The following is a 25413-nucleotide window of genomic DNA, read 5'->3' on the forward strand; positions in this document are numbered from 1 at the left end:
ACTAGATTAAGACAGGGGATTATTAAGATAATAGATAAATACAAAGTATAACAATAAATACAAATAAATACAAGGTACAGTTGCAATAAGTTAAGAGTCAAAGACACAAGAGGATGGAGCCCCGTAGAGCTTACAATCTATATGGGAGGGTAACTCAGACACAAATAGGCAAATATAAGTGCTGTAGGTCACAGTGGGTGACAATACAATATAAGTGCCAGTTCCCAGATCAGGTGCTGGGCGATTGCTCCAAAAGGAAGTCTTTAAGTTTAGTCTTAATAAGACTGAGGGAGGATTCTCTCCGGAGGAAATCAGGGAGGGAATTCCAAATGTAAGGGGCAGCAAGGCAGAAAGGTTTAAGGCGGGAAACAGCAGTAGTAGTGAGGGGTGCAACCAAGCAGTTGCTCTGCGAGGAACGAAGGAGTCGGCCAGGAACGTACGGAGACACAAGAGAAGAAATGTAGTGAGGAGCAGAGGAATGGAGGGCTTTGAAGGTTAAGAGAAGAAGTTTTTGAATTGAATTTTGAATTAAAATGAGTCCACGGGAGATAACCTCTCTGTAATTTGTAGCTTTCTTGATTATTCAGCCTGAGAAATTATAGGGTGAAAGGTTTGTCTAGGGTTAGACGTAGAAGACCTTGCTCTGACTTCCAAAATTCAGTTTTAGAAAACAGCAAGATGATGTTGCAGATGTGAGGATTCTGACCAAACATAGACTACCTGTCGGATGAGTGACTAAAACAGTAACTATAATCAGACTGACCTAGGGCAGGAATAGTCTTAAGGGGGCTGTTCACCTTTGTACAACATTCACAAATCTAACAGTTCACAGTAATACAACAATCTTTGCCATATACATAGTTAACAAAAAACAAATGTGCAGCTGAAGAGATATTTCTCTGCTGATCCTTCACTCTGTGCGTGGGATTGGGGGGGGGGGTAAGTGACCCCCATAAAACTACACTTTTACTTTCTTGTATGATGTCACTCATAGTACTGGCAGGCGACTTAACTCCAATTGGCTGTGTCTCCAGTCTGGCACAGGAAGTAATGTCAAACCAAGAGCTGCAACTCTAACATAATGGTTAGATTGGTGATTTACTACATTGCAAGGGAGAAATTAACCAATGACCCAACTTGCTATAATGCACAAGCAACCAATGAATTGGTCCAATAGGTAAGAAGTAAGAGCAAAGCCTGGACATGATGATGTAAGCATATAGGAAGTTTTCAATGTGTCAGGTTCAAAATAGGCCACTCCCATCCCTTCAGAAAACTGATCAGAGAGACAGGAGGACTGATTTAACAGGTATACAAAGTAGCTCTTATAGTGGCCATTTTACTCTTTTTTATGGAAAATGCATTTTCTACCACTCTGTGAGCATTGTTGTGGTTTAAAACGATTTGGACATTCAAGAACAACCCCTTTAAGAATACAGAACATAAAGCACAGGGTAAAGGATACAAAGCACAAAGTGAAAGATGTTTCTGAGAATTGGCTTTTTAATGACAGTAATACAAGGGAAACTTGCATGCGGATCATTATTGCACACATTATAGGGTCGTAGATATCATTTATACCTGTAGTTCTTTGGCTTCTTCTTCTTTTTGTTGTTTGGCTAGTTCAAGTTTCTCTTCCCAAGACCTGCCAGAAAAAGACAAAGTATTGCAGTGTATTGTCCTTATTATACCTTGTTTTTTTTATATTAAATCCTTGGCACTATGAAGATATATTGGAATACTGGAATTCTACAAAATCAGTTCAGCATTACAACCTAGTGTACTTTTCTGTTCAAGTCCCTCATTGTTCATCGACAGCCATATTCTAGAGTTGATTTGCAACATATAAATAATATAATAAAGAATGACTCCATCTTACTTCTGGGTCTCGGTCAACTCCTTCTCCTGGATAAAAAGTCTCTCCCTCAAAGACTGGATTTCATGCAAACTGGCATCATACGTTTCCTGATCCACGCCCTGTACACACTGCTGAGCTGCCTTAAGCTTATCAATCTCTGCCTTAAGTTCTGAAATTAGACATGAAAAAAGGAAACCAGTTTTTCCAAATTACAGTGATGGACATGACACGAGAGGACAATGGCAAAGCAATCCACTAGTTACCTCTTATTAGTGCAGCAGTGGAATCCTCGTTTACCCTGGCCACATTAATTATGTTTCTTGCCTGGCTAGCATACCGTAAGGTGCTAAGACTTTCCTCCAGGTTCACAGTTGCTGGGCTGACTGTGGCAATCATGGCTGTTTTCGAATTCCCACCAAGGCTCTCTCTCAGCAGCCTGGATATATGAGAGAGAGGTGTCAAGGAAAGAGGAAAAAAAAGAGAAAGAATGAAAGAGAAAGAAAAATGGAAAACAAGAGAGATAAAGAAAGAGGGAGAATAAAGGTGGCCATACACCGATTCAATGGGCCTGCCAACCAGGTTAAAAAATTTAGTCGGATTGGGGACCGCATCGGTTCCATATGATCCTGGCCGACTCCTCCGCTCCTCACAGAGGAACCGCCTGGTTGCACCCCCTACTACTACTGCTGTTTCCAGCCTTAAACCTTTCTGCCCCTTACATTTGGAATGCCCTCCCCAATTTCCTCCGGAGAGAATCCTCCCTCAGTCTTTTTAGAACTAAGCTCAAAGACTACCTATTGAAGCACTTTCACAGCACCTGATCTGGGAACTAGAACATATATTACACTGTAACCTACATCACTTAATACCCTCCTATTTATGTCTGTAAGTTACCCTCCCATTTAGACTGTAAGCTCTACAGGGCAGGGACCTCCATCCTCTTGTCTCCGATTCTTAACTTATTGCAACTGTACCTTGTATTATTATACTTTGTATTTATTATTTTAATAACCCCCTGTTGTATTAATGTATTGTTCTACTGTACGATGTTGCATAGCTCACACACAATATTACAACTCAGTGATGGCAATAAATAAAGATACCACTAAGGGCAGCAAAACCATAAAAAAAGCAAGAGTGCTCTGGGTAAGGAGCAGGCACTTTTCAATCTATATACGGACGGCTGTATGCTAAAGATACACCAACCTGTGTGGGCACAGCCTTGGCTATGCTAAAACACTCACCACGTCAACAAAGAATCTCTATAAGGGATGAAGCTTCTTTTTTTAACTTCTGACATCTCTGAAAGGGCTGAAATCACTTTTCCCAGGGTCAGCAAAGACTTGTTAATACTGGCTCCTTCCTAAAGACATTAAGACAGTTATTTTTGTTGGACAAGACTTTCAAATAAATTCTACAGGTACTTTTCGGTACTTCTGTATTTTATAAGGATAGTAGAAAATCTCAGCACGGCCACCCTACTATGAAATTAGCAGTATGCCCACTAGACACTTCTCAATCTCTGGGTGATGGGCACTGCCAAGTAGATTGGGGAAAAAAAGATTTACACATGGTCACCCACTAGTAGCACTACCTCTTGAGCGACCTGTGGCACCTTTAAGTCTCTCTGATGATGGCCCCTATCTGTGAAATATCCGCCTGATTGGAGAATCTTCCCCAATGACAGCTCTGTCCCTCTGCATTCCATGATTATTACATACAACACATACTAATGCCTTTATAGAATTGTAAAATTCATTGCTGATTGATATATATTGATAAACATTTTCAAGAGAGATCATTATCCTGTATATTAAATATTATCCAGACACAGCACATATACAGAGATGCTTTGGCTGGGTGACAGAGGACAGAAATATAGATGAAAGCATGGTTGGTAAGCCTTACAAATGATTATTGTGGGGATAATGAAGGTTACAGGAAGCAAAGAGGGGTGTAGGAGAAAGTTAAAACAAAAAAGAAGCAGTAATGACTGGAAAAGGGACAAGCAATGTGCAGAAGAAAAATAATTGGCCACAAACATTATTTCTGCATTGCACCATTATCCAGTTCCAGGTAAGACTAACCTTCAGTCGGACACCACTAGTTTGTGCAGAATTACATCGCTCGCTTCCAGCCAGATCTACAAGATTAACACGGCTTGTCCTTGTATGATCATGAACTTCGCCTTCCAGTAGCTCTCTCTGTAGACAAGACATATTAACCAATTACATATCAGGGATGTTCAGATGCTTAAGTATGTGTTCACATTGCCTTTGCACAATATGCCAATTGTGTATTTGACATCAAAGATAATTTTTTAATGAACAAAATTTTCTTGCAGTCAAAAAAAAAAATGGGTCTTACCATGGTCTGTGAAACAGACAGAATGAACACAGAGTGGGAACGTGAGCTCTTCTCATTCATTCCTGTAGCTGCCGTTGCTCTCTGCTTATTTCCTAGCTCTAGCCACGTCTGGAAGAAAAATAAATGATTGCAGAACTAGCATGGAACACTTTTGTTTTGGGTGAACATTTCTACCGGGTCTGCCATTTCAGGATAGTGTTTACACTGTCCTAAACTCAATATTCCTAGCAACTTTGCAACTGTTTTCCATTATATTACTGTTTTCCATTATATTTTATAGTTTTTTAATTATTTGCTATCATCTTTTGCCACTTTCCAGCTTTCAAATAAGGGTCAGTGACCTCAGCAGCCAAAAACTATTGGTCTGTGAGGCTACAATTTTATTGTTACTTTTTATTTTTTATCTTTCTATGCAGGCCCTCTTCTATTCATATACCAGTATCTTGTTCAAACCACTGCCTGTTTGATAGGATAATTTAGACCCTGGCAACAATATAGCAGCTGATATACCAAAATGGAGAGCTGCTAAACAAATAGCTAAATTACTGAAACCATAAAAAATGAAGACCAGTTAGTTGCAAACAGTCTCAGAATGTCTACATCATACTTAGAGTTAATTTAAAGATGAACTACCCCTTAATTACTAGTTTTTAGTTTTAATCTGGTCTCTGTGGAAAAACCAAAGTATACCTTAGAACCTAGTACTCACTTAAAAACCCAGCAACTATATTCATAATAGAAACCATTTCTAATTAATTACACCTAGAAGATGTATGTATGTATGTATGTATATCTTTATTTATAAAGCGTTACGTTTGTACGCAGTGCTGTACAGTAGAATACATTAATACAAACAGTGGATTAAGATGTGTTTTATTATCTTTATATTATATTTCGAATCATTTTCTTCATTAAGAGTTTATACTCTTTACTACTGTAATGTGCGTGATCTTGGTTGAAAAAAAAAAGTGTTATAATATGAACATGCGCATCTTTATAAAACACCTTTTTTTATTGATGCCTTTCAATAAAAATATAAGTTGCCCCCCCCCCCAAAAAAAAATGAACACTGGTGAAAAGGGCCAAATACCACCAGACAGGGTTTCATTTAGATTTGCTGTACATAGTACCTTAAGAGTTAACAACCAGTTACATTTGAGGCATCTGTCACACGTATTTTTTTTCCTTCTGGCTCTTAAAAGTTTTAAGAGTTCAACCCATCCCCTGATTCCCTCCAGCAACGTGTGATGGCCAGTCCAGTGCATTATGGGGTGCTGCTGGAAGGATGCCCGTGGCTACGTTTTTACTAACATAGGAAGCAACCTTCACGGCTGTCATTCAGTACAAAATGAGGAGAGTGGAGATCAACTGCAGAGCCGGGGAATTCCAGTTTCCTAGCACAGGGCAAGCAGGACACATTAATCCACTCTCTGTGGGCTACTCCGTCTACAGGCTCTCCCAGAACAACATTGCCTTAGAACAATTTGACAACAGATGAGAAGCAAGCCAAGTCCCATGGCTCTGGTCCTTTTGCTGCTTCCTATAAAACTTCAGACTATTCGATCTATTAAGGTTTCAGCTTGAATTGATGAATATATAGACACGTTTACAATTCAATATCTATTATTTATGGAGCTTGGGCAATTTATAGTGCTGCACATTTGAGCAGCAACCATTCAAGTAAAAAGTAAATCTGAACAAACAAACAAACAGTAGTTCAAGGTCCATAACAGCTTAGTTTTAATTACTGGCCAACTAAAAGCAAAAAAGCGGAAATGCCAGGTCTGGGAAGAAGACAATGGCGTGGTGGCTAAAAGGGTGCAGTTTTACGAGAAAAGTAGAAACAGAAACAGAGTAGAAACTGCTAATCAGGGATATTCCAAATTAGCCTAATACCACACAGTCGTATTCTCTGCAAGCCGAAAAACGCTTGCCGAGAATATGCCCCGCTACTGTACACTTACCCTACCCTGTGCCTGCACCCGAATGAATGGAATACGCTCGGGTGTAGGCATATGTAGCCGATATCCGCCAAATAACACGAGACTTTGTATCTTCAGTGAATATCGGCTACATGTGCCTGTATCCGAGTGTGTTCCATTTATTCGGGTGCAGGCACAGGCAGGCCCTCTCTATTCATATACCAGAATCTTGTTCTAACCACTGCCTGGTTGCTAGGATAATTTAGACCCTGGCAACAATATAGCAGCTGATATACCAAAATGGGAACAACGGTGTGGTGGCTAAAAAGGTGCAGTTTTACGAGATGGCACAAAAAGTAGAAACAGAAACAGAGTAGAAACTGCTAATCAGGGATATTCCTCTGGCAAAAAGGTGGACAAATTAGCCTAATATCACACAGTCGTATTCTCTGCAAGCCGAAAAACGCTTGCCGGGAATACGCCCCGCTACTGTACACTTACCCTACCCTGTGCCCAAATGAATGGAATACGCTCGGGTGCAGGCACATGTAGCCGATATCCGCCAAAAAAACGTGAGACTTTTTATCTTCGGCGAATATCGGCTACATGTGCCTGTACCCGAGCGAATTCCATTCATTGGAGTGCAGGCACAGGCAGGAGCGTATGGCGCTATTTTCACCAAGCCGTTTTTGGCTTCAGCCTTAGAGAACGCTAATGGTTCCAGTAATACACAATGAACTTGTGACAATTAGTCTAGAGCAGGCTGTCGAACATGTGGCCTTCTAGTGAATATCAGTGTCGAGTATATATTCCTGTTTGGTAAGATTTTTTTAATAGGCCACTTAATATGATATAAAGGATGTACTGGTTAAGTATTTATTCTGGAGGTATAGTTTTTCATTAAAGAGATACGGACACGAAAAATTGAACCCTTTTTACAATTGTCAGAACACTATCTTTGCATATGCTTAATAATTTTGCCATAAATGTATTGCCCAATGCTTTTACCTTACCTATCTGATCCCCCATGTTCCTCTATGAGGGGGCGGCCATATTTGTGCAGCAGGAGTCCGTTGAGAAGGGACAGTCAGGTTTAGGGACTTCAAGTAACAAATACTTACAAAAGCAAACCTATCAGTGAAAAATGTGACCTATAGGGAACTTTTTAAGTACATTAATATTTTGAATAGTAGTTTTTTAGTGTCAGTATCACTTTAAGACAAGGCTACACAATTACATAAAATCACAACACAGCTCCATAAAGTAAATATGCCTTTTGTGTTTGGATGTTTAATTTTTTTTTTTTTGACTGAAGACAGTCTTGAAATATAATTTGGATTGGACAGTGTGTATGAAATAGTAAGCATAAGGGTGGTTTAACAATTGTGTAACAATTTTAGGCAAATGTGCAGCTAAACCGATATTATTGGGGGCACCCCCTAAAAAAAAAATCTGTTATGGCACCCCTTATCCAGAAAGTTCCAATTAATAGAAAGGTCTTTAATAGACTTCATTAAGCAAATAATTATAATTTTTTAAAAAAAAAATAATTTTCCTCCTAATAAAACATGGTCCTAACTAATCTGCATCAATCCATATCCGTGGCAAAATAATCCTATTGGGTTTTATTTCATGTTTTAATGAGTTTTAGCAGTCTTTAGGTCTGTTGACTTAAATTATGGAAAGATCCCTTTTACAGAAAAACTCAGATGCCAAGCATTCCAGATTACAAGTCCTATCCCGGTACCATCACTGCAATGCTACATGGAAAAATGACAGTGTACCAACCATATCCAGACTTATTAGGGTAGTTCAGAAGAGGGCAGTACTACGAACTAAGAGCCCAATATGGGAAATATCATAGTTAACAGAGAGTTCTCCTCTGTATTTATGCTTAATTGTTACCTTATGCTTTACCTGTATTATCTTATTGTATTTAAGTTGTATGCCCCATTAAAAAGTGATTCTACGGATAATACAAATCACCAGCAGATGGTGCTGGCCACTCAGGATCCACACAACGTACCTGCACATCTGCGAAGGAGGCAATCACATACCTGGGAGGATAAAGAGACAAAATTACTAGAAGGAAAAATAATAATTCTAGGACATCTGCTTAGTTGTTGAAGACCAAGAGGGAAATAACGTAGTTGTCCCCTCCAGCAAAAACCTGCTGTTTGCTGTCCCCTGGCGCAGTTGCACCAACTGCTTTATGGTTTAGATGCCAATCCAGTTGCGATGCCTGTAATTCACCCCGGGACCTGTTTATTTTAAACTTTATCAAGTATAGAGAAACAACTGTGTTAGTAAAAATAAAAAAAGAAAACACATCTGCTAGTAGGAGATTACTTTACTATGCAGAGGGGGCTGGAGAATAGCATAAAACATATTCCATTCCACATTTAACAATAATATCTTAAATAGGCACTATTTTTTTTTTTTTTTTATAAGTTTCAGTTTCATAAGACAAGTAAAGATGTAGGGCTACAAATGTAGGTTATTTTAATTCCTCTTGGCATGGAGCTACTGTGCATTTTCCTTCATTTTGGGGTGCAACATTAGTGCAGGAAACTGGATATATACATACTTAGGGAGCCTTACTTATATGCATATTATTTCATGACTAAGTGCACTCACAATTGCCACATCCAGTGTCTGAATAGCAGTATTAGGATACTCAGATGTTATTTAGAGGGATAAATTAGAAAACAATAGATACTTTATCCAAAATTCATCCTTAAGGGCTGCCTTTAGAAATCATAGGACCATATAGTCTGCACATTGTGTTCTATTAATGCCCTGCTATACTTAAACACGACCCAGATAATCCCCATTCTCACATCCGTGTATATGTTCTTAACTGTGACCAATTAATTTGTAAATCACAGTTACTATTTCATATACAGGTATGGGACCCATTATCCAGAAATCTTGGGACTTGGGGTTTTCCGGAATAGGGGTTTTCATAATTTAATCTCCCTACCTGAAAGGACATGTAAAGTCTTTTTCTGGGGGGGTGTCAAAATGTTAGGCACCCACCAGTTATATAGATCGCTGGCCCTCTTGTTAGCCATGGGCTGGTTCAGTTTTCTCCTAGGTGCCGCTTCTGCATCTCCTTATTTGCTAAAAGCCGAATTTGCAAGCCGAGATGACATTCCCATAATTTGGAAATTTCTGAGTAATTAATTTCCAGATAACAAATCCCATATTTGTACTTAATCCAGGGAGCCTTTTAGGTCCAAAAGCCCTGAACTCTTATATTAAAAAACAATATTATTTTAAACAGTAAAAAAAAAACCATTGAAATATTAATTAAACCCAATAGGATTGTTTTGCCACCAATAAGGATTAATTATATCTTAATTCAGATCAAGTACAAGGAACCAAGGAACTGTTATGATTATTAGATTTGCTTAGAATGGATTCTTTGGGAGAAGACTTTCTGGATAATGAATCCCATATACCTTTACCATTTCACTTAACTACAATAATTTAGAATATAAAAATGGGATTGGTAAAAACTGTTAAAATTATGTTCTAATATTCGTTATCCGGAAACCAGTTATCCAGAAATTTCTGAATTATGGGAAAACACTACATTTCTTTTAATAAAACACAACTAAGATATATCATCCTTACTGTAGGCAAAAATCGTATTTAAAGTTAAAATGATTTTTTAGTCTCCAAGACATGGAGACCCAAATTACAAAAAGACCCCTTATGTGGAAAACCCCAAGTATACTAGATAACAGATCTCATGCCTGTACTGATTTATTCACCAAACTGTTCTAATTGCTAGAAAACCTTTCAACAATCCCCTCATCGTGATATTTAGAAAATTCTTATTTATTTCCTTTACAATAAAGTAACCTTTCCTATACTTTATAAACTTACTTTTTATACTTTTTCTTGCAGGTTTAGGGGTAGCAACATCAAGCGCACATATTAGTGGTTTATAGCAATCAGTAATTACAGATGACTGGAGCAGTGGAAGGTGCTAGCTTTATTTACAGTGATAGCAAGAGGCATGGAAGGCAAGGAAGCTGTTTCTTCCACATTTATTGCCTTGCCTATCTGCTTATAAACCTTATTTCACAAGTCAGTGCCCTGTGCTCAGTTTAGACAGGAGAGAAGGAGGAGTTGCAATAAAAGATGTATGCAGCTTTTTACTGTACAATTATCACACCTCCTGTACTGCGATCTCACCCATTATCATGTAAAGTTACAGTGACATGTCGGGAGGGGGAGAATTTCAAGTGCAAGAGAAAGCTCAGCAACATTTAGGTGTCTGTGTGAGCCAGCCCTGTAACCTAACGTACTATTCATGCAAATAATTTTAAAATAACTTTCCCAGAGTCAATAATTAGCATCAGTGTAGCTGAAAATAATTAAATAATGAAAGTTTTATGTGGTTGGTATAGGTTACCCATTTGTTATCAAGGACACTGGAGAAGGACAGTCAATCTTCTCTGCTGAACATAAGAATAGGGGGTTAGATGGTTTCTGGATCCTAGCACCTTGCTACAGACATACAACATCTTAGCCAGGCACATTAAGATATGCGTTATAGCACCAGAACAGATAAAGGAGCAGGTACCGGTATTAAGGGTGCATATGTGATCCACCACTAGTTCCACATTCTAAATAAAGAATCCATTTTAGAGCACAATGAAGGTGTAGCTGCATCCCTCCCACGGAGCCACCACACCTTAGACACAGCCCCATTCATATATGGAGCCCGAAAATCAAGCAAAAGAATCTGTCCTCTTCCCAAATGTTACTAGAGGGGTTGTACCAAACACTATTCATCTTATATACTGTTCCATGTATGAGCCATGTTTCCAAAGATGTTGGAAGCATGTTGGATACCTTCTGATATTGTCTACTAATAGGGAATTAACAGTTTCTGGTCACCTATTGAAAAGCACCTTTTTATTTACAGTACATGTAATATTTCCCTGTCATTCTCATAATTTTCCTTCCCTCTCATTCCTATAGAGCTCCCACATTATAATGTAATTTGGCAAGAGGGGCAGGGGTCCCATTTTTACTGCAATATTGAGTTCACTAGCCATTGTGGCCGGTGACTCCTGCATGCATATTTTTGGTGGGACAATATGCACACCAGCTTTAACTATTTCATCTCCCTTAGATGTAAAGTCACCAATTCCCATGTAGAACTTCAATACAACAGCGACTTCAAAAATAGACATATCAGCCCAGTAATATGTGTTTAAACTAAATGGAGCAATCCCATTGATCTTTAGAAGTGCATACGAAGGATAACTTGTGAAATCTGCATGCAACACGTTCACTGTATGATCACAATGTGTTGCGTGGTGGAATCCAACTTTGTGTGCCCACACGAGTGGCCTGCTAAGAGAAATTATTGACCACATTCTTTCTAATTTACTCTTGTTTTGTAATCCTCTGCCATAGTGTCAATAGATAATAGATTACAGAAAAAACTCTGCGTAAACTTACGTAGAAAGGCCTGCAACATAGGGTCCAAACGTAGGGTGTTCTCGCACTTTAAGCTGCAGAAATAATAAAAATCACTTTATCATTATAGCTCATAACTCTGCTGTAGGATCATGGCATACTTTGACTTCATATATCAGCTCTAGTGTGCTTGGCCATTTGTTTCCAAAGACAGTGTCATAACTAAAAATCAAAATGTATACATTATATAAAATATTTATAAATATATATAAGTAGTAAAACACAGCAATAAAGAATGACCAATTTATTGAAACATCATTATGCTTACTGCTCCCCCACCCTTGTAGACTGTAAGCTCTTGTGCAGAGCCCATTGGTTCCATGTATTCCGTAATCCTTGTTTGTGAAATTGCTGTAAGCCCCATTTGTTATATATTAATGTAAACCGCTCTGTAACTTGCTTGTTCCATAAATAAATTATAATGATGAATAGGAACAACAACAGACGCTCCATGAGTTCCATTCTGCAAAGCGAGTACTTACAGCAACCTTGTTAAGAGCCTGGTCTTTGGGTGAAGTTAAAAGATCATGAATTTTTTCATTGTAGATTTCAAAGTAACTCATCTCCACATTATATTTTACCTAAAAAGATAATTGCAATGTTGGATAAACAAAACCATATTCCGTTCAATGGCAGTGATGTGTACTATACCAAGCATAGACAAACCTCTTCTTGACCAGTGCAGCCTACATTTTGAAATAATTCTTCACAAAATCTTGGAATGATACCAGCCTCTTCATTGAACCCCATCATTCTATTTAACAGATAAAAGAAAATTAAATGAAGTCGCAAAAAATACAATTACTTCATGGATGACCAGAAGGTCAAAGCCTTGTGGCAACACAGGAGCAGATGTTTTGATAACCAACTTATCATATACAAAAAGACTGATTAGTCTGATGAACCTCCTTCATGCTAAACATGACACTGACCAAAAAGCAACCTGGAAATGTAAAATGTAAACCACTAATGCTTGAAAGCCAGCACATTGCATTCTACTGTGTGTGGTAGGTAAGTGGTTATATGCCAAGCATTTAATTAACAGCTAGGTCTTTTCTACATTTGCATCCGATTTAAACGTTAGAACAATGACATATGGGCCATTGTAGGTTGCTTTAGAACTGCATATTCAAGTAGCCCAAAAACATGGGGTGTCCTTCTCTCCAGGTTAGGCGAAGGTGACTCATATGCAAGTCATAAGAAACTCTGGAGGTTAGGAGAAAAGTGGATATGGTGGGGTAATATATTTTATAGGAAGTGAGGTGCCCTGTTGATGTGCTGTAGGCATGCATATGAGGAGATTACTAGGGAGGAAAGGTAGGTTAATTGAGGAATTAAAAAAAAAAGTTCTTTTGGAGGGTATCTGAAGAGAACGTTTCTAATGCAAGGGTTAGCATTTAAAATTTAGTGATAGAATTTATTGGTAACTAAGTAATTTGAAGAGCAGTGCAACACAGGTGGTTTGACAGGTGATGTACTTTAGAGAGGCAGTTGGATTCTTGAGAAATGATAGAGGGGAGAAACATCTGGACAAGAGAGATGAGAGCCCTTAAGTTAATATTGGTATGTTGAAGATGGAAGCCAAATGAGCTAATGAGAACTGAGAGAACAACAGGATCATGGTCCACCAGGCATATAAACTGTCTTTTCTGCAGGAAGCAGAGGTAAGGATAAATTAACATTTATACCTACGTGTAGGACTTTCCTGATCCAGTTTGGCCATATGCAAACAAGCACATATTGTACCCCTGGAAGACCCCTTGCAAAAGGGGTTGAGCAATTTGATTGTACACTACTTCTTGCGAGGCATAGGAGGAGTCACCAGGTTCAAGGGACCAAAAACAAAAGTCATACTGAAAGGAAAGGTGCTGGTTGGTCTGTGGGTGTTGGATCTGTATTGTCTGGCCCAAGACAAACATGACACATTTGTAGCCACTGGAAAGCTCCCTGGGAAGAAAAGACAATTGAACTTTAAAAGGAGACACAAGGTTATTTACAATTAAAAAGAAAAGAGCTAGTTTTATTGTAAAAGCCATTATTTATGAAAATGAGAATTTTACTTACCTTCATATTACAAATTCCATTTCTTCTAGTCCCGACATGTCAGTACGCATAGGCACTATTGCCCCCTCCCAGCTAGGAGGTAGGACCTATACTAAAGCCAATCAAAACTAGTCCTTACATATAAGCCCACATTACTTCCTCCTCACCACTGTTATACATATATATAACTATACATTTGCCAAGTTGTACAAGAACCAAATAATTGGGATGGTAAACCCCGTATGGACATGTCGGGACTAGAAGAAATGGAATTTACAATATGAAGGTAAGTGAAATTCTCATTTTCTTCTGCATCCCTTCCATGTCAGTACACATGGAATCTACCAAGCAATGCCCCTAAACAATAAGAGGTGGGAATAGAAAACATACAATAAACCAACAGATGCTGGGGAAAAAAAAAAAATCAAGCATCACAATAAAAATTGGCCATTCCCTGCTACAAAAGGACCAGAGAGATTTCCACACTATGATTGCCAAAACTGGGGAGGATCCTCTGCCAACAAGAAGAAAAAAACTGTCAAGATACAGCCGCTCACTAGCGACCACAATCATAACTCGTGTTACCACCCTTGCAACTATCAATAGGCCAATTATCCACACCATTTAGAGACAACTCTGATATATTTACCATTGGTGCTGAATCTATGCACGCAATTCTCAGCACCAGCCTGGGGCCCTAGAATAAGATTTAGCACCCACATGCATCTAGCCCCAAAGCACACTGGTAGCAGTTCACATTGGTGTTGACAGCAGTCAAACCTCAACAACAACCAGAGATCAGCACAAGATCATCCAAGCACAGATCTGATGCAATTTACAAGGGAAAATATCTAATAGTGAAAGGACACACCAGCACTCAAGCCCCACTACAGCACAAGCTACCTCGGGACCCGAGCCTGCTACAGAGCATGCCAGGCTGGAAACCAACCTCCAAACCACACACTGAAACTACTGACTTCAAGAGGCTACCAAAGCAGGTTGTGCCTGGTCCAGGAACTGTCCAGTACATACAACTTGCTGATGGTAGAACAGTCAACAGTGCACAGCCAGATACTATGCATGCCAACAACTAGTAGACAAACCAAACACCATGCAAGCAAAGCATTGGTGGACATGCCAGCTGGAATTCATGCATGCAAAACACCAGCAATAGCACATAAGCTCCAGCAAGGGCCAGCTTTTAACAAGACCCAGTAAAGGCTAGCAGCCGTGCCTGCCAAAGCAAGAGGTCAGCAGCCACATACCCCATGGTCCACATCAAAGGGCAACACACACACCAAGAAACGCAGCCAAGGTCGGCAGCCACATGCACTAAGGCCTACAGCTACATCTGCCAAGGGCTTTTACATTACATTACATTAACATTTATTTATAAAGCGCCAACATATTCCGTAGCGCTGTACAATAACTGCCAAGGTCGGCAGCAAAATGTACCAAGGGCCAGCAGCCACACTTATGCCAAGGGCTGTAGCCAAGGCCAACAGCCACCTGAGCCAAAGGCCATGGAAAAGGCCAGCCAACAAATGAGTTAAGGGCCTTGAAAGAAATTCCAACAGCCGGCACACAAAAGACCTGCAGCCAAAGCCAATTGAGCCTAGGGCCACAACAAGTGGCAGCATCCACGCAAGCCAAAGGCTATACTGGGCCAAACAAGCCAAAACCAGGGGCAGTAGCCAAGCGAGCCAAGGGCAAAATCCGGGGGCCATAACCAGGGCCAGCAGCCACGCGAGTCCAAGGCCATAACAAGGACAAGCGGCCACGCAAGCCCAAGGCCATAACAAGCCAAAAGCAACAACAAGGACCAGCAGGCAAGCATACTTGCACCTTACTAGATAACACTGGCTTGTCAGCAAAATGCCAACTCCAGTCAGAACCCTGGAGAAAGGTTACTTATTAGGTGCGGACTTCCTGTGAGAAAGGAAGGAGATACCATACTGCTACAGTAGCGCAATCCCCAGTCCTGGAAGTACCTGGTGTAATAATGAGCATCCATACCTGCTCTGTCTGCACAGAGGACTCAGGCTCGCAGTAAAAAAACTTTAGATATCAAGCAGCAATAGCAAAGAGCCCTAAAAGAGCACCCTGACAGCTTTCAGCTGAGGGACATAATTAGCCCACTAATATACAGGTTTCCCAGTGCACTGAACATTACTAACACACAGTGGGTACTGAAGAATCATACTCACCGGATTCAGGCTTAGTTATCCATAGTCCATATCCATACCCATGGCCCCTTTGTCCAACCAAGGCTCACAAAACCATAGAAGTCATAGGCAGGAACATGGGAATACCCACACCTGTATACCGTCACACTAAGCACAAGTTTGAATACTGTGCAAAGATGGTCATACAGCAGTGGGCTATTTAAGTACAGGCCTAGGACCATGGGTATGCTCACACCTGCATTTTTTCCCAGTAGATGACAGTTTGCGTACGGACATGGAAGGGATGCAGAAGAAAAAGATATTTGTGGTATGGTATAAAATGAACATGGTACCTGCTGGAAAACTTAATTTGTATAGGCATGGAAGTTACGCTAATCACAACACCATACCATTAATTGCAATCCTACAGTTATGGGTTGGCAAGTCAAACACACAGTACACAAGACCTTGTTTCAAGAATGTCATTTAAAAGAACAAGAAAAGCCCAATTTACTGGGGGTGCCATTGTGTTCTCCAGAAAAAAAAATGCACCAGCCTGGGAAAAAATGTAAATGCTGCACTGCCATTCTTCTTACCTTACCCAGATGTGTGTTAGCAAAATTAAGATACATGTGTCTAAGCCTGCCCTAGGAAAGAGTAAGTAAAGATAGCAGGGCCCTCCCTCTAGTGTCTCTGATCCTCATCCAATGTAACCGCAAACCATTTTTGTGAATTGTTTACATGTACATGTTAACTGTTCTGTCTTTTGTACCCCTCTATTCTGTAAAGTGCTGCGTAAATTGATGGCACTATATAATAATAATGGCGGCACAGCACTACTTTTTTTTCATACAAACTGACAGTTGAAATAGAATCAGATAGAATAAATTGTAAAACCAAAATGCCCTCTTATTGTATTGCTAAAGACCCTGAGCTAAACACACTCCGTTGTTAAGCAATAGAATTTTAAATACCTTTCATTTAGAGGTCGAACTCTCACTGCCACTGTGACTGCAGTATTCTCCTGGTTGCCACAATCCGCTAATGGTCTAGAAACAGCAAGGCTTCTTTTTTGCACTGGTAACATATTAACCTCTGATGAACACTCAAAGACTTTTGGGGCATCTTTATTTGTGACTTCACATTCAGGCCGAGAGATTACTAGTCCTTCAACGGTGTTGGACTCCTTAGCAGCTAGAGAAATAGTTTTAGCCTTTTGTGAGTTACTTTGCAGTCCAGAGCGGTCACATTCTTGTAAATTTAGGATTTTGGTAGAGATATTACAAATACTTTTTCTTGGCTCCACCTCCTTGTCATCTTTACCTGGATTTACAGTGGCATATTTCTTAAGGGAAAGTGGCAATCTACTCTTTGCCAGCTTTGACCCAGTTTCTTTTGCTAGTGGTCCACATTTTTGATTTGTCCTCTCAACCTTGGTCATGACAGGACAAGCAACATCAATATCGGAACTTAGAATCCTCTTCTGTCCAGAAGACTTCCTCATTGCAGAACTGCAGGGCTTAGTTGATTGTTTCTTTTGACAAGTCTCATCCACTCCTTTCCATTTGTTAGGAAAAAATGCCTTTGAAACCATAGTTCCAAAAACATGGAGCTTTTTTGAAACATTTTCTTCACTAGGAACCTTTACTAGATTTTGTTCCGAGCTTGGAACCATTAACTCTACATCTCTTTCAGAAAGAGATGTACTGTCAAAAGGGATCTGTGAGGAGGCCATCGAGCACATGGACAAAGTCTTACTGACCTCAGGGGTGAAAGGGAGAGTTTTTTCACCTTCTGCATCAGAGTCCCCATAAATAGGGCTGAGAAAGTGACACTCTGCATCATCAATCTTGTGGGCAACAGAAGCAGGAGTTTCACACATTTTGTGTGTTTAATAAAGCCTAAGTGAAAAAAAAAAGGAAGAAAATTTGCTTTTTTGGCATACAACCAGCACTATTACTTTATATTTAAAGAAAAAAAAAACAGATCTACAGTAATATATTATATATTTCCTAACTTTTAATGGAATGCAAACAACATTCATTAAGTTTTGGTACAATATCAGAAGTTCAGCCTCAAGTTTACAGATTGGAAAATCTCCGAAACCAAAAGAGGCTATAGAGTCATGAATAGATCACAGGAAACCTAGATACATAAACCCATGTTGGAAGGGCTACAGTAAGGCAAATTTTCAAAAGCATTACAGTAACACTAACTCTGTATCTGAGAAAAGGTGTTTAAATATCCATGCATTTCCTATATACAGGTATAGGATCGGTTATTCAGAATTCTCAGGACCTGGGGCTTCCCAGATAAGGGATCTTTCAGTAATTTGGGTCACCCATAACTCTGCAACAAAACATTTAAACATGAAATAAATCCAACAAGATTGCGTTGCCACAAATATGGATTCAGCCTATTGCAGCTTAGTACAAGGCACGGTTGTATTTTTAAAGAGAAAAAGAATATTTTTTAAAAATTAGAATTTTTTTTGCGGACAATTGAGTCTTTCTGGATAGCAAGCTTCCAAACACTGGATCCTATACCTGTACTAGATATACAAGCAGGTACATTTAAAGTGCTGCTTACTAAAAAGGCTAATGCCCTAAAACATGGTTGAGAGAAGGAACATACAGTAATTATACATAAGGGAAGCCTGCCAGATTCACACTTTGAATACAGCAAGTCCTAAAGGTATGAATTTTTATTTCTTTAATAATTCAGCAATTATGTGTGCTATGTATTAAAAAATAATGCTAACATTTTCTAAGGGATTTTATATATTTATAGTTTGTCCTATTGCTGCCACACGGTCGATGGGAGTGGGGGTACAGACAGAGTGGGTGCATTTTTGTATACATAGCCCAACTTGAAGCAAGTGTTATTTATGATGAAGTTAATGTCTTTCACCCTGGTGTTACCAAGAATTGGTTACTTTGCTTGATAAAGTAGTAACATTATATATAATATTAATTACCTGTATATACATTGTGGGTAGGCCTGCACTCCTTTTTTCGATGATTTGCCCTGTACCCCCATGCATAGCAAAAAGAAAAAATACACGCTGGCCTTATAAAAAAAAAAATTCAATAAAGTCATTTTTAGTTCAACGTTTCGATACCACAGATGGATGACTTCCTTAGGGTTGCTGTCCTATAAATATATATTGATCTAATAAAAGTGACTTGAGTTTAAGTTCCTGGTGTGCATATATGTGTTTATTTACATTGTTTGCACCCAGACATTTGGCCAAGTAAGTGTGTGCCTAAGCCAATAACCACATATTGTATATAAAGCTTTGTTCTCCTGCACTGATATAAAAGATGATTCAAAGTATTAAATCAGCTCTATTTAGCACAACAATTTTGAATATTCACTAGTTCACTAGAGTTCCCCAGATGATATACACTACATTTACCAAAAGTATCTACCCACTCAAACATCTAATGTCAAAAGTAAGGGTTTATCCCTCATCTAGCACAAAAAAAGCCCCTACTCAGAATTCTGGGAAGGCTTTTCCCTAGATATAAGAACATTGTTTATGGGATTTAACTCACAACAACATTAGGTTGGCTTCCCTCCACAGGTGTTCAGTTGGCTTGCATTAAGGGCTCTGTGAAGGCAGGTTAAGTTCCACCTGCATTCCTCTTCTACTCCAAGCTCAGCAAAGCAAATCTGTACATATCTTGTTTTGTACATGGTGGAATTATTGCATAGAAATAGGGAAGGCCACCCCCCAACCTATGTTCCCTCATTCATTTATGGCTATGTGCGCAAAAAAATCTTTTGTGCGCACATTTTATACTTGCGTGCACTCTGGTCAGAAAAAATACCTAATTTTGTTGTTTTTGCACAAAATTCTTTATGCACACCACAATTTGTGCACTGGTCTCAAAATGTGTGTGCACGCACAGCTTAGAAGGAACATTGCCCCAACCTATTGCCATAAATTAGAAAGCACAAAATTGACAAGAATGTTATTATCCATTATACCGGTTTGCTTTCAATGGAACCAGTGGCCTTACACCCAACACCATGAAAAATAGCCCCAGACCATAAACTTTTACACTTACTTACAAGCATTCTGTTCAGATGATATGCTAACCAATGGAGGGGCTGGAGCTTCTCAAACAGACCTATGCGCTGTTTGAATATCATGTGGGGATGGCAGCTGAGCTGTATGGGAGAGTGTATAGGAATAAACAAGTAGAGGTTGAGAAGAAGAGGGTGGGCACACATGGGAACCATGAGCAGAGCAAAGACAGTATAAATTGAAAGTATCTCAGAGACACAGGTATATATATATATTTATTTTATAGAGTAGTCTATTTATAAATTCTGTCAAGCAGGAAGAAGAAAACTTGTGTCTCCCCCACAGGACAAAGTCTTGAAAAAGTAAAAGTGATGTTATACCCACATACAGCACTTTTAGAAACCACAGAAACGGCTGTTTACAATCTGACTTCTCCCCTACTTGCTCCTGTCCGTTTGTCACTTTTAATAGATTTCTTAGGGAGAGGATTGATTGTGTTGTCACACAACATATGGGATGAATCTTTTGCGCCGAAGGGCGTGTTGAAGGTGCTCAGAGGGTTATCGCCTAGGGAGGATCCTCAGTTGTTCATATCCAATGAAGAAAGACTCACTATTCTAATTATAGTCCAACATGCTCCTTGCCAAAGCCGAGCTCCGGGCGATTCCTTTACAGACCTCTCTGTGGCCACAGACCAGACATGTCTATCCTGCGACGTTGACACCACAGCAAAACACATCTTTGCACTGCCATCTCATGTGATGGAATAAACACACTACTGGGAACTCTGATCCCATAAATTGCCACTCACTGCTGAGCCCATGAACCTAATCTCAGATTAACCCTTTCACTAACAAGTCATTCCGGAAAATTAATAAAAGACTATGCAAACAGTACAATATTTCCCTCTACTTTATTAAATAACAATAGAATTACTTCCCTCCTTTCTTAATGGGCAGGTTCCAACCACTAGTTCAGTAAGGTTGCCAGTTAGAGCTTTGGGTAGTTTATCCTAGCAGATAGGTATCAGTCTGTGGGAATGATTATTATTCTTTATTTATAAAGCACCAACATATTTCATAGCACTTTACATCATTCACATCAGTCCCTGTCCCAGTGGAACTTACACTTTAAAACCCTATCACATTCATACACACTATGGTCAAAATTATTAGGAACCAATTAACCTGCCTGTATGTTTTTGGGGTTTATAAGAAAACCAGAGTACCCAGAAGAAACCAACGTGACACAGGGGAACATACAAACGCCCGGCACCTATGACCCCAGTGCTGCAAAGCAGCAATGCTTACCAAGCTATTATCAACACTTCTGAAAAACAGTTCCTTGAACGTTATATGTGAGCTATAAAGTGTTATCTAGAAATTATCCAGAGGACTTTAGTTGTGCTTCAGCACCCACATCAGTTTACAAATGATTTATTAGTCTTTTGGTGAAGAAACCTATGAAAACTGAACCAAACCTGAATCCTTATATTGCTACATTTGGGGGCATATTTATTATGCTGTGTAAAAAATGGCAAGAAAATTCGCCACATATCGGCAGGCTTCGCCGTGTAAAATCAGCGTAATTTTTTTTATGCGTTTTTTCTTCCACCAGAACGGCGTAATATCCGGCATTCAGTCGGCGATCTTTTCCGTTTGTTTACACAGCTTTTTACTCCATTTTTTCAGCGAATTAGTTTTACACAGCATAATAAATATGCTGATACATAGCAGTTAAAGGTGTGGTTCACCTTTAAGCTAACCTTTAGGATGTCATAGAATGGCCAGTTGTAAGCAACATTTCAATTGGTCTTCATGATTTATTTTTAAAGTTTTTCATTATTTGCCTTTATCTTCTCACTCCTTCCAACTCTCAAATGGGTATGAGCCCAGCAACAGTTGCTCTGTAAGACTAGAATTTTATTGTTACTTTTTATTATATTTATTATTTAACAGAAAGAAAAGTATCAGTCTCTCATTCAAACCACTCCCTGGTCGCCAAGGTAATTTGGAACCTAGCTACCAGATAATTGCTGAAATTCAAAACTGCAGAGCTGTTGAACAAAACGTGAAATAATTAAAAACCCAAAAATAATGTACAGGCATTGTAGGGCATTGATCACAATGAAAATCACAGTTTCTTTTCACTTTGGAAAAATTGTCTTTAATTTCAAATTTGAGTTCAGAAAATTCAAATTAAAAAAATTAATTCTGTAACGCATTGCCTAAATGTGTCAGCACTAAATAAATACCAGAATATAAATAAATATTGATCAGTTTTGCCCATAGCAGGGATGTCAACTGTACTACAATCCCCAGGGCTGTAATTTACTATTCACACCAAGCCTGCTGTCCATATGACAACCATACCACTGGTCCATACCAAGTGTTTCTGAGGGGTAGATAAATTCCCAACTGTGTGTTCCTGCTGACAATTATACTTCCCAGAGAGCTTTTGCTCTACTAAGAAAACTACCTAGGTTAACTTAATAATTAATAAAACAAAATGCTGAAAAATGTAAATACAGATGTGCTGCAATGGCATAACTATCAGAGAAGCAGAGGATGGATCTGTACTGGGGCCCGCTCCCATGCTTCATTTTTGCCATTGTTGGAGCCCGTACACACAGGGCGTTTCGCTCTGCATGAATGAGTGAGTATAGTCCCATCCAGAAGAATGTGCTGCATTTTATTGTGCATTTCCCATATAGTGGAACGCATGAAGGATTAACTGCAGGGGGACGCTGTAAGAACCGTAACAGCTCATACACAGTCATCAGTACTAAGAAACCATTAATTAAATTGTAAAAGATCATCAGTGTTCAGTATAAAATAATTACTATTTCTTTTGTGGCCCTCAGCAGTTACTTAACTACCTCACCCAGAATCCCACAGACACAAAGGCTGCTGGGAGTTGTAGTTCAAAAGGGGAGGGAGGCACGCTAGACATCACAAGCTTTTTTTTTTTTATTTCTTCATATAGGGGCATTAGTCTATATTCAATGCTTTATATTTCTACTGCACCTACCAGAGCCAGAACTAGGGGTAGGCAGAATAGGCAGGCATATGCCTAGGTGCAATGGTGGGGAGTGTGCTAGGCAAACTGCTCTTCTGCGTGTCTACTCTTATATGGGCCCCTTCTGTAACTCTGTCTTAGGGAGTATGGGGATTTGTTGTGCTTAATAATAACAAGCAAATTACAGTGGGAAAACCACCAAGGTCAAGGGCTTGCCTCGGGCACCCTTGGCATTTTGCCACTGGCACCTACTTCAAGTTAATTTAAAAAGGATCACACTAGACCATGATAATGATCTGAGGAGTGTAGGCTCACAGCAAGGGGCAGAAATGACTTTCAGCTTGCCCAAAACTCTCCACAAGATTATCAAAAAATACAATATCTCCCAATTTAAAAACAGAATGTGCCCAAGTGCCACTGTACTCCTGGCAAAAACCATCTGTACTGGATAAAAGTGTAACCAGTATAAAACATTATTATCAATATGTTTTTCACTAGGCAAGAGAAACAAGTCAGCATATGATTGGAGATAAAGTCTGAATTACTATGGATTTGTGGTTTTAATGCAGGATACACATAAAATCCTTGTCTTACCTTTAGCACTGAGGTTCATGTCCAATAAAACATATCACTTAGCTAAAATGGCCACCAATGCTGACTTTTCTCTAAACCACTGTTCAACCAGCCTATTCCCTATGTAATTAGTGAGTACACCCAGCAATATGCTTAATTAACCAGCAACTATCTCCCTGCTAAAACAGGTTATTTGCAAGAAAGGATGGGATGCGCAAAGGGACATTTTGTGCATGGAATCCCTGATCCTTTAGGGTTGAAATGTATTCAACTTGAAAATAGCATGGAAATAATGCTAAGCACCTAATGGGTTAAGGAATAGCATGCAAATTAGCAGCATGGCTTTTTTTTTTTTTAGACCTGGGTCTGCAGCGATCATGGGGTCACTGATTATTTAGCTTGCAAGATTTCTGCATTTAGTAAATTTAGAATTTTTCTATTTTCCATGATGAAAATTTGCTCAATATATCTCAGATTATCAGTCAGCACAAATGGCTAGTGGCACCTCGTTACAAAGCAAGATAAAGAGAGATATGATCCCATTCATGGCATATGCTGCTGATCACAATGAAACTAGTTTTTTCAGCATTTGTATCACTTCCCTCTAGACAGGTATGGGATCCCTTATTTGGAAACCTGATATCCAGAAAGCTCCCAGTTACTGGATCGCCAACTCCCATAGACTTTGTACAGGGAAGCACAACAACATGCCGGCAAATGCCTTTAATTCATTTATTGCAGAAAGATGTGGCACAAGCTTTCTGGGGAAGCAACCATAAAATGGTTTATTATATTAAAGAGGTCTGTTTTGCAAAATAAATGTAAAAAACATTTGTCCTAAATATATTTCCATAACCGAAATTGACAGTTTTAACTAAAAAAACAACCTATAATGCTGAGAGTTTACTAGATGACTCACTGGATAGCCCTTCTGCCTTGCAGTGCTTGGGTCCTGAGTTCAATCCCAGGTAGGGCACAATCCGCAAGGAGTTTTTATGTTCTCCCTATGTCTGTGTGGATTTCCTTCCACTCTTTAAAAAGATACAGGTAGGTTGATTGGCTCCTGACTAAAATGCCCATAGTATGTGATAGGGATTTAAATTGTAAGCTCCTCTGCTGCAGGGAAATGTGTCAGTTCTATATAAATCAGCAGGTAGGAAGGTTTCTTTGATTTAAATGTTTTTACTAGGTACATTTTATACATGCCTTGTAGGATGCCATAGACACTCACTATTTATTGGGACTGCTTGGGCCTCTGTGTACTTAAAAGGCCTGGGTCTATTTGAAATCCTATTCTGGACCTGAGAACAAATGTTTCATAAAAGTAGATTTACTGTTATAGCACATAATATATGATACACAGCTTATTGACATTATATTTAATTGATGGTATACATTGACTCATTGACTCAAGGGATGAAAACATAATTTTGCCTCTTTATAGGTCCCTGGTAAGGCCTCACCTTGAGTATGCAGTGCAGTTTTGGGCTCCAGTCCTTAAGAAGGATATTAATGAGCTGGAGAGAGTGCAGAGACTGCAACTAAACTGGTAAAGGGGATGGGAGATTTAAGCTATGAGGTTAGACTGTCAGGGTTGGGGTTGTTTTCTCTGGAAAAGAGGCGCTTGCGAAGGGACATGATTACTCTGTACAAGTACATTAGAGGGGATTATAGGCAGTTGGGGGATGTTCTTTTTTCCCATAAAAACAATCAACGCACCAGAGGCCCCCCCCTTTAGATTAGAGGAACGGAACTTCCATTTGAAGCAGCGTAGGTGGTTTTTCACGGTGAGGGCAGTGAGGTTGGGGAATGCCCTTCCTAGTGATGTGGTAATGGCTGATTCTGTTAATGCCTATAAGAGGGGCCTGGATGAGTTCTTGAACAAGCAGAATATCCAAGGCTATTGTGATACTAATATCTACAGTTAGTATT

General features: G+C 39.3%; 1 protein-coding gene across 4 annotated transcripts in view; it reads right to left on the minus strand.

The window, feature by feature from the left end:
- kif14l (kinesin family member 14 like) overlaps nucleotides 1-24457 on the minus strand; it is a 55375-nt gene extending 30918 nt beyond the window's left edge. For 2 of the 4 annotated variants that reach the window (XR_001168918.3, XM_002938751.5), the window contains exons 1-13: nucleotides 23503-23646; nucleotides 16832-17758; nucleotides 13342-13596; nucleotides 12316-12403; nucleotides 12132-12230; nucleotides 11632-11684; nucleotides 8174-8204; nucleotides 4226-4333; nucleotides 3946-4062; nucleotides 3103-3221; nucleotides 2122-2294; nucleotides 1880-2027; nucleotides 1582-1645 (exon numbers count right to left, since the gene is read on the minus strand). Coding sequence is in view for 3 of the 4 variants with exons in the window: in XM_002938751.5 (XP_002938797.1) it covers nucleotides 1582-1645; nucleotides 1880-2027; nucleotides 2122-2294; nucleotides 3103-3221; nucleotides 3946-4062; nucleotides 4226-4333; nucleotides 8174-8204; nucleotides 11632-11684; nucleotides 12132-12230; nucleotides 12316-12403; nucleotides 13342-13596; nucleotides 16832-17739 (2163 nt within the window). In the remaining variant the exon portion in view is untranslated. Of the gene's footprint in view, nucleotides 1-1581; nucleotides 1646-1879; nucleotides 2028-2121; nucleotides 2295-3102; nucleotides 3222-3945; nucleotides 4063-4225; nucleotides 4334-8173; nucleotides 8205-11631; nucleotides 11685-12131; nucleotides 12231-12315; nucleotides 12404-13341; nucleotides 13597-16831; nucleotides 17759-23502; nucleotides 23648-24400 lie in introns of those variants that run through there. The other 2 variants (XM_031891495.1, XM_018089405.2) reach the window with 2 other exon arrangements.
- Between the last annotated feature and the right edge of the window lie 956 nt (nucleotides 24458-25413).

This window comes from Xenopus tropicalis, chromosome 8 (assembly GCF_000004195.4).
Source record: "Xenopus tropicalis strain Nigerian chromosome 8, UCB_Xtro_10.0, whole genome shotgun sequence".
Taxonomy (NCBI): Eukaryota; Metazoa; Chordata; class Amphibia; order Anura; family Pipidae; genus Xenopus; species Xenopus tropicalis.